The 15,431-nt window shown below is 41.9% G+C and overlaps 1 protein-coding gene across 1 annotated transcript in view; it reads right to left on the reverse strand.

Annotated features, from left to right (window-relative positions):
• The window catches only part of cdc45 (CDC45 cell division cycle 45 homolog (S. cerevisiae)), a 42,056-nt gene extending 29,040 nt beyond the window's left edge, over positions 1 to 13,016 (reverse strand). Inside the window, exons 1-6 of the mRNA XM_078421228.1 lie at positions 12,966 to 13,016; positions 10,059 to 10,118; positions 9,546 to 9,638; positions 6,898 to 7,035; positions 3,710 to 3,859; positions 278 to 336 (exon numbers count right to left, since the gene is read on the reverse strand). Coding sequence (XP_078277354.1) covers positions 278 to 336; positions 3,710 to 3,859; positions 6,898 to 7,035; positions 9,546 to 9,638; positions 10,059 to 10,118; positions 12,966 to 13,016 — 551 coding nt within the window. The remainder of the gene's footprint in view (positions 1 to 277; positions 337 to 3,709; positions 3,860 to 6,897; positions 7,036 to 9,545; positions 9,639 to 10,058; positions 10,119 to 12,965) is intronic.
• Positions 13,017 to 15,431: the final 2,415 nt, after the last annotated feature.

A 15,431-nucleotide genomic window follows, 5' to 3' on the forward strand; every position in this document is an offset into this window, starting at 1 on the left:
CAGGTCAGGCAGCATCTCGGGAGAGAAGGAATGGGTGACGTTTCGGGTCGAGACCCTTCTTCAGACTGAAGAAGGGTCTCGACCCGAAACGTCACCCATTCCTTCTCTCCCGAGATGCTGCCTGACCTGCTGAGTTACTCCAGCATTTTGTGAACAAGCTACTCTTTGTTTAACTCATACTTGTACTGAACAGAACATTATTTTGTTTAAAAGTAAAATTTATGGTTAGAACAGTACAATTTTTGACACCTATAAAGTTAATTGCAGTAACCAGTACCTGCGCTCCTCCCATTCACGCCGCTGGCGTCTTCGATCTATTCTCCTCTCCATGGTCACCTGGAACACAGTAATTTAAAAAAACCCTGTAATAATGGACCATTAATAAATCTATTTTTACATGAATTTGAACACATGACAAACCATCACCTGCACTGCTGGGAATTGGAATTGCACTAGAGAGTAACTTTGTCATCAAGCATGGTGCAATAAAAATAAGATGCAGCCAGCCGGAATGATTCAACTCCCTTTGACTCATTTTCGACTCAGTGTTTCAAATTTAAAAAAAACAAACCTAAGTTTCTCCATGCTACTTTGGCAGGACTTTTCTTTAATAATATCTTTACACATGAATTCAAGTGAAACAAAGTTTCCCAATGTTCTATTCTCCTGAAAGTAATGTGTCTTGATGCAATAACACTGGTTAGGAACTAAATGTTCAAAAAACACTATTTTTATCATTTCTTTTTGGGTTCGACTCAGCAGTATGTGGCAAGGGGCCACCAAACTGTTAATGACATCAAAAGAAAGCAAAAATGACCACTGTTAATAGTCATAGATATGATTTAACGTTCCTCACGTCAAGTAATGCTAAACCTAAAAGACTGCTCCAATATAAACATTCAGACTGGGTAACTGGCAGTCAGATTGAATCTGGAATATCTTGGGCCGACATGATTCAGTACTAGATTGTACAGCATTTCCATCTCTCTACATCTCTCTCCCCTCCCACCACCACCCTACACTATGTGGAAAAGGATAAGATTAAATATAAAACAAAATACACAAACTCTGGATATTGTTGCTCAGAATTTCAATTCTACAAATTCTGTTGCCACTCGATCAGAGCAGTAACCTGATTTCTGTGAAGTAAACTCAATTGTCATAATTTCTGATTATTTTGCATCGTTCTGGAAAATTTACTAGGCATTTCCAGATATCAATTACTCTTGTCAATGTGTGTTTATGGGTTAGACAAACTCTCATCATTCCACATATAATGCTACATGTAAAGCATCATAGGGGAATATTAACCACTTGTTATGGGAACACTCATCATTGAAAGACAACAATCTGACTTTACCCTGCATCATTTTTCACCCCTAAACTGTACCAACATCACTTCCAACCATCACATAGATGTCCATCACTACCACTATACACTGACCTCACCCCCAATGCTACAAATATCCAAGTCACAGATCCCCATATATAGGATGCAGGGCAGAGTCAAGAGCAGCGACAAGTAACTGCACATGCTGGATTACAAAAATATGATACAAAATGCTGTAACTGAGGGGTCAGGCAACTTCTCAGTAGAACAGGGATTGGTGATGTTTTGGGTCGAAAACCTTCTTCAGACTGTTTGTGGGGATGGGGTAGGGACTGAAAGAGAGGGGCAGGACAAGGCCTGGGAAGTAATAGATGGACACAGACGAGCATTTTTATTTGATAGCCAGATGGCTGGAGAAAGGCCAAAGATTAAAAGACAGAAGGAAGAATGAAAAACAAAATGATTTCAGAGTTGCAAATTGTGACGCTCGAGAAAGGAATGCAAGTTGAAGGGGAGAAATAGGTGCAAGTCCAGATGGGGCACAAGGGAGAGAGAGAGAGGGGGGGGGGGGCGAAGAGAAAGAAAGGAGAGAGTGTTGTGACTGCCTAATATTGGAGAATTCAATATAGATGCTGTTGAGTTGCAAGCTGCCCAAAGCGGAATATGAGGTGCTGTTCATCCAGTCTGCCTGAGGCCTCACTCTGGCAATGGAGTCAGCCTAGAACAGAAAGGCAAGTATAAGAGTCAGCAAAATGGTCGTCGAGTCTATTCTTGGTCTCACCAATGTACAGGAGTCCACATCAGGAACACCAGATGCAGTAGATAAGATTAGAGAAGGTGCTTGTAAATATCTGTCTCACCTGGAAGGACATCTGGGGTCCTGGATGGAGATAAGGGAGGGAGATAAGACAGGTGTTACATTTACTGTGGTGCATGGGAAAGGGTGGTTTGGGTGGGAATGAATGAACAAACTGAGGAGCTGCAGAAGGAGTGGTCTCTGCAGAAGGCAGAAAGGGGTGGGGATGAGAATGTGTGACTGATGGTGGGATCACATTGGAGGAGTGGAAATGTTATAGGATGAAGTGTTGAATGCGGAGGCTAGTGGGGTGAAAGGCGAGAACAGGGAATCTCTATCCTTGTTCCCCCCTTGGGGGGAGGGGAGGGGAAGCGAGAGCAGAACAACGTGACATAGAGACAGTTGATAGCCTGTCCCAAGTGATGGAGGTAGAGAGATCAAGAAAGGGGAGTAAGGTGTCAGAAATAGTCCAAGTGAATTTAGGGCAGGTTGAAGTTAGTGGTAAAGTTAATGTAATCAATGAGTTCTGCACGGGTGCAGGAGCAGCCCCAAAGCAGTCGGCGATGTAGCTAACAAAGAGTTGGGCAATGGTGCCAGTGAACATTTGGAGCAAGGACTGTTTGATGTAACTGAAAAATAGACAGATATAACTGGGGACCATGCGAGTTCCCATGGCTACATCTTTAACTTAAGAAGGCTGGCAGGGAGAATTCATGAAGAGGAGGAAAGATGAAGACGAGTGAAGTGGTCGTCACTGGGCATGGAGGATCCCTTACCAGGGAAAAAGGCCCGGAGGCAGATGTGATGGAAGAAGAGCTCAACATCATGGTGAGCTCGGAACTTGTTGAAGGGCAGGCGTGAGGAACAAGGCCAAGGCCTCTGCCGAGGACTGACTGTTTCGCATCAGAATGAGGGTCAAATGGATGGATGGAGGTGCAGAGAGGTAGGTGTGGTGTAGGGTAGAAGTAGCATTATTGGAATGGGGAAGAGCAGTAGGACAGTGATATCAACGTTGCCTGTTGGAAGGGCGGGGGTGCCGATGGAACGAGGAGTCAGTCAACGTGACGCAGTTGGTACCGTCAGTGTGGAGGTCCCAGCCTAGAACTTGGCCTGGAACCCAGCCGATTCGATGTCCCCAGCCTGCCGGCAGCCGAGTAGGGGGTAGATGAGGATTGGTAGAGCGAGTGATTCCGGACCACAGGCAGCTGGAGTGAAGGCATGGGTTGGTGGTGGCTTCAGCGTTGGTGGGCCCGGCCTGGGAGCAGCCAGGGATGTAGTGATGGGCAGAGTCACCTTGCGAAATAAGGTCTTAAGCCGATCTTTGACCCTGAACCACATCCCCACAAGCGCTAACGTCTCAGCCAACCTCACACTAGATGGCCAACCATTTGATTTTCAGGCCATGAGCTCCCATCCCTGGGGCTTAATGCCTGTGACCCCACAATCAACTGGCTCACAGGTTCCTCAACCCATTTACCTCTCTCTCGTTCACTACTTATACTTCAGGTCCAGTCGACTCTCCTGTAAAATACATTCAGAACAACCTTTACATACAGTGGTAATATTTCTAGTCAATTAATCACCTCATCCAAGCGCCTGCGCTTCCCCGTAGGTTCTGATCCTTCACTTTCATTTCCAGTATCTTCGGAATCTTCATCTTCTTCATCATCCCTGAAAAGGTCATCATATGCAGGGATACCAAGATCATCATCCTGTTTAATCAGCAGTTTAATCTAGAAGACAAAATATCATCCACACTAATGACTTTTAGCATGCTTTTTAACTTTTTGAACTGCTTTACAAAGTTCTGAAGTCAGGTAAATTAACATTTCTATGGGACATTAAAGTCTTGTGATTGCCTAATACCGATATCTAAAATATTTTGATGAAATCAACCCATTGTTGAAGCCTCTAGACATGAGTGGGAGGTAAATGAATGGGCAGCGTGTACTTTTGCCTTGCATTTAAGTACCATGTTCTTAACAGCCAGTTCCACACTTAATGATACATTAGATTCCAAAAGAGCTATTAACATTGTAAATTAATTTCAGTTATGTTAAAATCTTGAGAAAAGAGGCGTTATCTTTGAACAAAGCAATTTGCTCAGTTTAATAAGAGCAGCTACTAATTATGAAAAGGTGATTGTCATTAAACAAAAACAAGGAATCTTTACAATATCTACCGTTTATTTAGCATTGCCAATAGGAAAAACGACCATCTACATGAAATAAGGCTGAATGAGTGGTGGCGGTGAGGTGGGGGGGGAGAAAGGAAGAGAAAGGGGTTCAGCATTAGATTGTAGTACTTTACATCATTTTATTATCAAGGTATGGATGGGATCTCTAATACAGAATCGATATGTACAAAGGCCATTCAGCCCATTTATCTATGCCAACTTTTCAAGAGGACTATACCAATTAGTTTTAATTCTCTGATAGCACATTGTAGCCTTGCACAATTCTCTTTCAGGTATTTATCGTTATAAAAATGACTGCTGAACCTGTTTTCACCACCTTTCCTGACAATTCATAACAAAGCTTCTCAACATTCCCTTTTGGGTTATTTTACGGTTACTTTAACTCATTTCCTTTATTGCCAGCCTTCCTATCAATGAAAAGATTTTCTGCATGTTGTCTGGTAAAATCCTTGATCAAATTTGTCCTAACCATTTAAACTGCAACAGCACAATCCTGGCTTTTCCTATCTCACATAACTGACAATTCTATTCTCTTGTTCCATTCTAGTGAGGGCAATCTGCTTCCTCACAACTGTGGCACCTCTAACTTGTGGTTCCAGAATAGGACATATTCCAACTAACATCTACCCGACAAGTTATAAATATGTAGCAAAATTTCATGCAGTTTATGTTACATCTCAATTATCCATCTAAAAGGTATCATCCCATCATTCTCTGTATTAATTTCAATCTTTAAATTTATGCTTTCTTGAAATCTGTAATTTTCAAAACCTTCATTGCTCTGTTTTATTTCTGAGTTTCAGACAATTTACACATTTTTTTAAATAAAAAAAACTGCAGGCGTGTATTCAAAGGACAACACTATTCTGCGTTAGTTGGCAGTGAGTACATGCCAGGTCTTAGTAGTTAGAAAGATGTTGATATCCTCATAGTGCCTCAAGGCACTAGTACAAAACACAATATCTTCCCATCACCACTTGTCCATGCGTGTAAAGCTTCCCCAGCAGTGCTTTCTTGGACATCATCTCTGCATACACACCACAAACATTTCCAGCATTGCTGTAGAAAAATGGCACGGTGCCCATTAAAGGATCAGAACTTGGATATGAATCTGCACATATGTGGATGAACAGGGGCAGAGCATTATAGGTACAATGATCACTGACAACGCATGGACAAGGGAAATGAAACATCATTTGCTCAAAACACAAATGCTAATATGATGTCACAACTGCACTAGCTGGTACAGACCATTAATTAAACAGATTTGTGGACATACTCTCCCAATTATATTACCACACCATACTGGAGTGATGGGTTTTAACAACCAAGATGCTTCAGAGAATTTCTACCAAAGACACACACCACTTTTGTCTCTCCTGTCACATAGATGTTGCTTGAACAAGGTCAATTCAGGATATCGGAGTTTAGAGAGTCATTTGGTTCTTACATAAAAATAAATCAGCTAAGACTTACTTCTGAACTTGGTCAATCTGTATCAAGCAACAAGTGACGAAAGTTAGAGCCCCTTAGCTTAGCTATAGTCTCAGCAAACTCCCACATAACGTCAGTTCTTTGGAATCACAGAGCAGTCAATATCAAGAATGAATGGATTTCTTAGTCATCTCGGGTATTCCGCGAAGGATGAAGACGAATTGTACGTTCCCTAGGTAAATCACATCCAGGTGATGTGCACTTTAAATGGCAATTATGTGTCGGCTGATCCAACCCCTTGGGAATTAATTTGGATAGATGCAACAATTTATCCAATTTATCCTTTTTAAGGCAGAGATTGACAGATTCTTGATTAGTAGGGGTGTCAGGGGCTATAGGGAGAAGACTGGAGAATGGGGTTAAGAAGGAAAGACAGAACAGCCATGATTGAATGGTGGAGTGGACTTGATGGGCCGAATGCCCTTATTCTGCTCCTATCACTTAATTTCAATCACAAAATGAAATTAGTTGGGAACTCCACACAACTGTAGCCCTAAATTATTTTTACTGAATTTCCCATTCCAATTTGAACCCTACCCCTTTGTTTCTTCCTGCTATACTTATTGCATAATGGATAAAAAGAATTGTTTACAGATCATATAGAGCATCAACACTTTCCAACAGCAGTGTTTTCCTCACACCTTATATTTTCCCACAAAACATCAAACTGAAATTTCTTTACCATGTGGAAAGGATTATTGGTAGTTTCACTGCAAAAGGTGGACAGGCCAGTGAATATACTGTACTACATAACATCAAAGCAGTTGGGGTCCTTCCAAGAATGGAGTTAGAATACACTTCCAGGCAGAAGAGAGGGAAGCTCCAGTTTCTCCTCAGAGGAGAGGAGAAACTTCTAGTTTGGTTCAAACTATTCCACTGAAAATTCTTAACATACCAAGTGTAAACAACAGGAAAACATTTCATTCCCCAAAATAGCATGCTTAACTTTGAAAAATGCATTTAAGGACAAAGGAAGTTGTACATGAAAGGAGCAGGAAATAAAAATAAGGCAAAGTTCAATATTTCACACACAAAAATGGCCAGTTATCACAAACTTCCGTCAAAGTCTGGCAGACATACCTGGGTATCATTATAGACATTAATGACATCAATAGGTCTGTGGGAATCACAGATAAAGAAAACAGTGTCCTCATCAGGTTGCAGTGCCTCTAGGAGGTCCAGGTTAGCACCACAATTGATTAGCACATGATACTTGAACTGCAAATAGGAAAGATACAGATTTAGGGACAACATAAACTACCGCACAGCTTACTTACTTTGGCAGCTTTCACCCACCTGCAAAAATATCTTACTTTACTAAAGAATTACCAAAGAAAGGCAGCACAGCGGTATAGAGGTAGAACTACTGCCTTACAGCACCAGAGACCCAGGTTCGATCCTGACTACGCGTGCTGTCTGTATGGAGTTTGTACATTCTCCCTGTGACCTGCGTGGGTTTTATCAGAGATCTTTGATTTCCTCCCACACTCCAAAGAGCTACAGGTTCATATGTTGGGGAAAATGTAAAATTGTCCCTGGTGTGTGCAAGATCATGTAAGCGAGCGGGGATCGCTGGTTGGTGCGGAACCGGTGGGCTGAAGGGCCTGTTTCCGCGCTGTATCTCTAAACTAAAAATGAATGAATGCATCTGCCAATTCTTTTGAGAGGTCTTTAATTCATCCAATTCCAGTCTCACATGTACCCCCTTATATCTTTCATTTCACCAGCAAAGGTCATGTTATCAGCCTTCTGTGTCACAAGTTGAACTTTCACAAAATATCTCTGCCTCTCCCTTTAAAATGACCACCCAAAACCCATCTTATCGAGTAAGGCTTTAGGTACACATCCAGGTGTCTTATTTTGTTCTAAATCAGTATTACTTTTATTACATCCTGTAAAACATTTACATTAAAGAAACGTTGCTCAAACATTTGTTATCTCCTATCTATTATATACCCTTCACATAGAAGCATGATGAGCATGGAAGAGAATAACATATACCAAAGGACTGTAAAGTTAGAAGCACACTTTTTAAATGATGTTTTGAATGAAAAAGGGGAATCTAGAAACATGGAAAATAGGTGCAGGATTAGGCCATTTGGCCCTTCGAGCCAGCACCGCCATTCAATATGATCATGGCTGATCATCCAAAATCAGTACCCCGTTCTGGCTTTTTCTCCCTATCCCTTGACTCCCTTAGCCCTAAGAGCTAAATCTAACTCTCTCTTGAAAACATCCAGTGAATTGGCCTAATAAAGGCAGAGGGGTTAGAGAGTAGATTTCAAAGAAAACATAATGAGAGAAAATGGTACCGTTAGTGGAGAGGTAAAAGCAGGAAAGGACCCTGTCGCTGTTATGAGTAAACTTGGAACAAGTGAAAGATATGTGGGGTGTGTCACCACACTAAATTTTAGGGAAAAGTGAAATAAGGCAGAAAGGCTCTGAATATCAAGACATCTTGAATTGTAGCCTCCTGTTACATACAGTTCTAAATGACGGTGGATCTGAACATCCACACGACTGTGCAGCCAAATACAAATCCAACTCAATTTACAAGTTTGCAGGCGACGCCATTGTAGTGGGCCAGTTATCAAATAATGATGGGATGGAGTACATAAGGAGACTGAGAACCTTGTGACCTGTGCCAAGGCAACTCCTTCAATGTCACCGAGGCAAAGGAAATTGTGATTGACTTCAGGAAGGAAAGGAGTAATAGACACCCTGGTTCATGCTGATTATGCCGAAGTAGAGATGGTCGAAACCTTCAAGCTCTTTGGAATAAATATCACCAGCAATTTGCCCTGGACTGGCCTAATCGAAGCTGTGGCCAGGAAAGCACACCAACAGCTTTACTTTCTTCGAAGGTTTAAGAAGTTTGGCGTGTCCTCAACAACCCTACCCAACTTTATCCTATATCTGTACACTATGGATGGCTTGATTGTAATCAAGTAGTCTTTCCACTGACTGGATAGCATGCAACAAAAAAAGCTTTGAAGGGTACCTCAGCACGCATGACAATAAACAAAACTTCTACAGATGCGCTGTAGAAAGCATTTTATCAGGATACCTCACAGCATGGTATGGGAACCACTCCATCCAAGACCACAAGAAACTGTACACGTAGCTCAGACTGTCACTCAAATTAACTTCTCTTCCATGGATTCCATCTACACTTCACACTGACTTGGCAAGGCCACCAGCATAATCAACATCTCACTCCCTCTTTTCCCATCAGGCAAGAGGTACAGAAGTTTGAAAACTCATACCTCCAGGACTTTATCTTGCACTAAAAATTATTCTCTTTATCCTGTATCTGAACATTGTGGACTGCTCGATTGTAATCATGTATAATCTTTCCGCTGACAGGATAGTACGCAACCCAAACAAAAAAGTTTTACATTGTACCTTGGTACACGTGACAAAAAAACTAACCTAGTCCTCTCACCAGCTAGAGTGCGGTCCTGACCTCCCAAATATCTAATTGGAGATCTTTGAACTGTCTTTAATCGGACTTTATTTTGCACTAAATGTTGGACCATTTATCCTTTATCTATACACGTTAGACAATTTGATTGTAACCATGTATAGTCTTTTCTTTGCCTGGCCAGCACACCACAAATAGCATTCCACTATACCTCAGTACACATGTCAATAGTAAACGAAACATACGCAAGTCTGTGCCAGCTTTTACTATTCTCCGAGGCACATTGAGTGGGAACTTCACCCACCTGTTCTTTGTGCTCAAGGAATGAAGTCTCCAGATCTTGCCATCCTGCCACAGGAACCAATGTATACTGTATGTGGTCACAGTGGAACAGGGACTGAAAGGAAAGAGACAAATGCTGTCAGGCATGACATTCCAGAATTTCATCAAAAATGGTGATCATGGCGTTTAACTACTTTTACGAGCTCCTTGCTTTCCTTTACCATCTCAGGAGTAACATTTTTATGGCCATTTCTTGTTTTGCTTTGCAGCAATCATGAAATTCTATGAAACAGAATTTGGACTCATTGCCAAGCAAATGATACCCACTGAAAAAAAAAGTGCAGGCAGCAGAATAGGACAAGTCAATGGGCAATATATTTTTATTTCTCCTGTCAGAACCACATAACAAACCCCTCTAGTTTGGTATGTAGTTGGGTCAGCTTCTCCAGCTGCCATATCACGACACTACAGGGAACAAAGAAAACTTCAAAAAAATAATAGGAATCAATGAATGTAACACAAAGGAACAACTCACTTGAAGGATTTTGCAGGTACAAAGTGCATCAACATCGAAGGCCACAAGTAATAACACCCTCTGAAAAATAAAATATAAGTTTCAGCAAAACTAAACATCATACAGCTTTTGTGTACAATTCCAGATTTACTTAAATGACACAATGATTCAACAACAATAACATGCAGTTTTGATGTTCTCTTATTGCACTTATATCCTGTTAATTTCATTGCACTGCTGAATACAGTAGCACACAATGCCTCATTCCTATTTTAGCAGTGGTCGCACTTAAATCCATGCCAGACAGTTGCCTGGACTCAAATCCATGACACAACTCCTATGACCCAATAGTTCAAGGCATTATATAATTTGCAAATAGGTTTGATTTTGTACATGCATCTATATTGTCTCCATGTATTAAATAGGCTGTAAAAATATCATGTAACCAAAGAGCTATATGAAGACTGTCTGCATTTGATGGAATCCAAGTTTAACTGGGTGTTTTATTGTAAAGAATTAGATACGGAGACTATTCTCTGCTAGCAAGAAGTCATAATCTTAAAATCAGTAACATTCCAGAGAAATTAGAGAACATCCTTTCATCCATAGGGTGGCAGAAGTAATGATTTGTCTCCAACAAAAGGCTCAGATATGGATACATTTTTTAAAAACTTAAATGCATTAAAATATTGGAAGCCAAAACAATGACTGAAATTAGACAATAAGTCAGCCATAATGTCAATGAATGGCTGAATAACCTCGAGATCTATAGCAAAATCATGCTTCAATGTTCCTACTCGATCTTTTTATTTATTTTTAGTCCTTCGTTAAAATTAAAGATAACAGGGCTGCCTTGTGAAAGACTGTGGCTTCAAGCATTCCCGTCAGCACCACACCTTTTTTTCTATCACCCATAATAACTATCTGCACCTTAAAAAAGACACAGCGCAGTTTAATGGAAAATTAGAGCCACTGCTCCTAACCCAATAGGAACTGTATGGAAAACTGTGCAGATTCATACAAAATCTCCAAGGACTTTGGTCTGGGTTGGATTTGATCCAGATCCCACGAAAGAAAGGCCAAACAGCAATTCAAATATATAGCTATTCCCTTCTCTTGCTTTCTATGGGAACGAAAAAGTGCAGATTTACAGGTGCCAGTAGTTAGTCATTTTTTATTCGAAAGCTTTGCCATGCTTGAAAAATAAACATTTGGTGATATCCATTACAAATCCACTGACTCCCATAGGTATCTTGACTACCCCATCTCCCACCCTCTCTCTTGAAAGGATACCAAGTTATTCACAGTTTATTCAGTTTCTCCATCTCCACTCCATCTGCTCTCTAGGACATCTGCCCCCTGCAGTTGTGGATGGAGCCCTTACCAACGTCTCCACCGTTTTCTGCAGTTCTGCAATCACTCCCCACCCCGAGATGGAATAGAGAAGAAATTCTCCTGGTCCTCACCTTTCACTCCACTAGCATCTATGTCCAACACATCATTGACTGACATTCCTGCCAGCATCAAAACAATCTCACCACCAGTCAGAGTTTCTTGAGCACAGCCCATGCCAAAGAGGCCTCTCCCTTCAGGACTTAATGATTTGCTCATCCCAACCCTCTCCATCCTCAGGCACTCCCCTGTATTCACAGAAGAAGCAACATCTGTCCCTCCACCTCTGTCATCTTCATTCAGAGACCTCAACAATCTTTGCAGCAGAGGCAGAGGCTTACCTGCACCCCTTCCAATTTTGTCTATTGCATATGGCCACCTTCACATCGACAAGATCAAGTGTAGACTAGACAATAATTTCACAAAACTCTTGCACTCTGTCTGCCGAGGCCCGCTGGAGCTCCTGGTTGCAACCCATTTTAACTCTCCTTCCCTGACTAACTTTTCTCCACCACTACTGGAGTGAAGTCACATACAAACTGGAAGAACAGCACCTTATTCCACTTGGGTAGCCTACAACCCAACAGCATAAATGCTGAATTCTCCATTTCAGGTCAGCTCTTCATGACAGCTCCAAGGCAGCGTTTTCCATCCATCCCATTTCCCTCCACCTCATGTGCACACCTTTCTCATCGAGTCATACATGGTGGAAAAATGCCCTCACCAATATTCCTCACTCCCAGCAATATTCCCACTCATTCCATGTACAGAACACACCACTGAGCCACTGGTTTAGCTCAAGCTCACAGCTGTAGCCAGCATGCCTATTGCCCTCTACTGCCCATAATTTTCCCTTAGATTCCTTTACCACTTACATCCAGCCGAATAACTACCAGGATTGAGCCAAAAAGTGGTAAGTAAAAGTACCCCACAAATTCCAGGCAATTATCATAACCAACAAGAAAGCTTCATCACTTCCCTCAACATTGTCTTTATCACTAATTGACATCGTCTTATCTACATCCACATGTAGACAGAAATGATTATATTTAAAAAAAGTTAAAAGTGAACAAAGATGTAGGAATTAGATTAAAGAATGGTTCGGATTGTACGACGATCTGACACCATTCTGTTACTTTGCAATCATCATTGTAGCCATTATTCTATACTATATATAGTTTACTGTGAGCTTCACGTGAATATACCTTTACGTATAAACTAACAGTCTGAAGAAGGGTCTCGACCCGAAACGTCACCTATTCCTTCTCTCCTGAGATGCTGCCTGACCCGCTGAGTTACTCCAGCATTTTGTGATACCTAATATAATCCGACGTTCGTTACATACTTCTCCCAAGTGTAATTTGTTCGTTATTTGTAACAATATAAAATACATTTCCAGGAGTGACAGCTGATGATTGCCAGATAAAGCCCTCGACCACTTCAGACAAGAGAGAATAAGTAAACTAACTTCAAGAAACGCCGGGCCTGTACTTCAACATTGTCCGTCATGCGACTCACGCCCACCTCACTCCTTACCTGGTTTAACAACACGTCGTAGAACTCTTTCCGTAGATCCGACACGAACATAGTTCGCAACAATTAACTTCAACCAGTATTTCGCCCCGAATTGACAACGACAATAACAACAGCCGACTCCGTAGACGATGAAGCTCAAAGTTGGCGCCAAAAGCACCCGAGTAATACTAAAGCTGATTGGATGTGAGCGCAGACGTCAGCGAGGGCAACCCGGTTAACTGATTGAATGGACAGTCTACCGTCTCTACTCTGATTGGATGGAAAACACACCCATGCTTCCTCCCCTATTCCCATTGGACAGAATACTCTTCCCTTATTGGATCCAATGCTCATATGAAAACCATCTGATTGGCTGGTGATTGCACACCGATCGACACTGCTTGCATCTTGCAGATGATTGTAATACATTTCTCATTGAAGGAGAATTCTTTCACAAGTTTGAGCTTCTGAGTAGGACACCAATTAATGTATAGACGCTGAGGATATTTGTACAGAGTTCTTTTTTGCACAAATGTTGTTTTCTGCACAAGTAAGTCAGCGGGTAGACACAAAATGCTGGAGTAACTCAGTGGGACAGGCAGCATCTCTGGAGAGAAGGAATGGGTGACGTTTCGGGTCGAGACCCTTCTTCAGACTGATGTCAGGGGAGTGGGCAGGATAGGGATAGAATGTGGTCAGAGACAGTAAGACTAATGGGAGAACTGGGAAGGGGAAGGGGATGGAGAGAGAGGGAAGCAAGGGCTATTTGAAGTTAGAGTAGTCAATGTTCATACCGCTGGGGTGTAATCTACCCAAGTGAAATATCCTCCAATTTGCGCTGGGCCTCACTCTGACAACGGAGGAGGCCCAGAACAGAAAGGTCAGATTGGGAATGGGAGGGGGTGTTAAAGTGCTGAGCAACAGGGAGATCAGGTAGGTTAATGCGGACTGATCGGAGATGTTCAGCGAAACGATCGCTGAGCCTGCACTTGGTCTCGCCGATGTAGAGAAGTTGACACCTGGAACAGCAGATACATAGATGAGGTTGGAGGAGGTGCAAGTGAATCTCTGCCTCACCGGAAAAGACTGTCGGGATCCTTGGATGGAGTCGAGGGGGGAGGTAAAGGGACAGGTGTTTCATCTCCTGCGGTTGCAGGGGAAAGTTCCCGAGGAGGGGTTGGTTTGGGTGGGAAGGAATGAGTTGACTAGGGAGTTGCTGAGAGAATGGTCTCCACGGAAAGCAGAAAGGGGTGGAGATGGGAAGATGTGGCCAGTAATGGGATCCCGTTGGAGTCAGCAGGTCAGGCAGCTCTTCTGGAGTACATTGATAGGTGATGTTTCAAGTCAATACCTTTCTTCAGACTGATCTTTCTTTCGTATGTCAACTACAACAATCAAAAGTGGCAATTGGTGCTTCAGAGTACCGTAGATGACTCTTTGCTGCAAATTTTGCCAGTTCCGTAGAACTAGCCAGGGTGGACGACGAGGACATAAAGCAGCTCCCCTTCAGACTGATGAGGAGAAGGGATGGAGGGGTGAGAAGAAAGCTGGAAAAGAGGAGAGGTATATATTTTAATTCTGAATAACATTTATTTTTTAGAGGGGAGGGGGGAGTTTGAGCTTTATCCTGGCCTGACAGCATAATTACATCCTGTTTTGCTTGAATACAATATTGTTTTAAAATCCTGCAAGTATTTTGTACAGTAACAGACCACGCCAACATTTAAGGAACTAAAGTCCAGAAATGTTGAAGAGTCCCAACCTGAAATGTTGCTATGCGTGTCCTCCAGATACGCTGCCTGGCCAGATGAGACTTTTACATTTGGAGATACTCATTTCTGGAAATTGTGTCGAAAATTTCACTTGCCACATCAGCCGGGTTTAGGTCAGATCTTTTAAATGTCTGAAGTAGACCATACATGCATGTGACCAGTTCTGGTCTGAATGAGATGCAAACAGGTGTGAACATTTCACAGTCATTAGCAGATATGCCTTCTTTTAACTTCATTATGGATAGGATTATTGAAGAAAGCATTTGGAAAATTCTTGGCCCTAAAAATTGGTGCTGAGAAGATAGAACAATATTCTTGCCTGAAAATATAATACATGCGTATGTATGAATTAGAAAAAACCCAAAAATTGTGCAAAACACTCAGCAGGATATGCAGGATCTATGGAAAGTGAAACGGACTTAATGTTTCAGGTCAGAGACCCTTCGCTAGAACTTGGAAAATCAGGTTAGCTTTAAGTTGCAAAGAGGAAGGGGGAAATGGATTGAATAAATAGGATATTAAAAGATGAATTAGGTTTGCTGAGGTGATCCCAATTTTCACTGATTCATGTAACAGGATAATGAGGACAGTTACGGAGAGGGAAAACAAAGAGACATGTTCTTGACTGATTGGGCTTAAATAACCACAATCTTTTTCCTTTACAGCGCCAGACTGTGGAAACACTTTCCTGATTCACATTTTTTACTCAAGTGGT

The sequence above is a fragment of the Rhinoraja longicauda genome, chromosome 25 (assembly GCF_053455715.1).
Source record: "Rhinoraja longicauda isolate Sanriku21f chromosome 25, sRhiLon1.1, whole genome shotgun sequence".
In the NCBI taxonomy this organism is placed as follows: domain Eukaryota; kingdom Metazoa; phylum Chordata; class Chondrichthyes; order Rajiformes; family Arhynchobatidae; genus Rhinoraja; species Rhinoraja longicauda.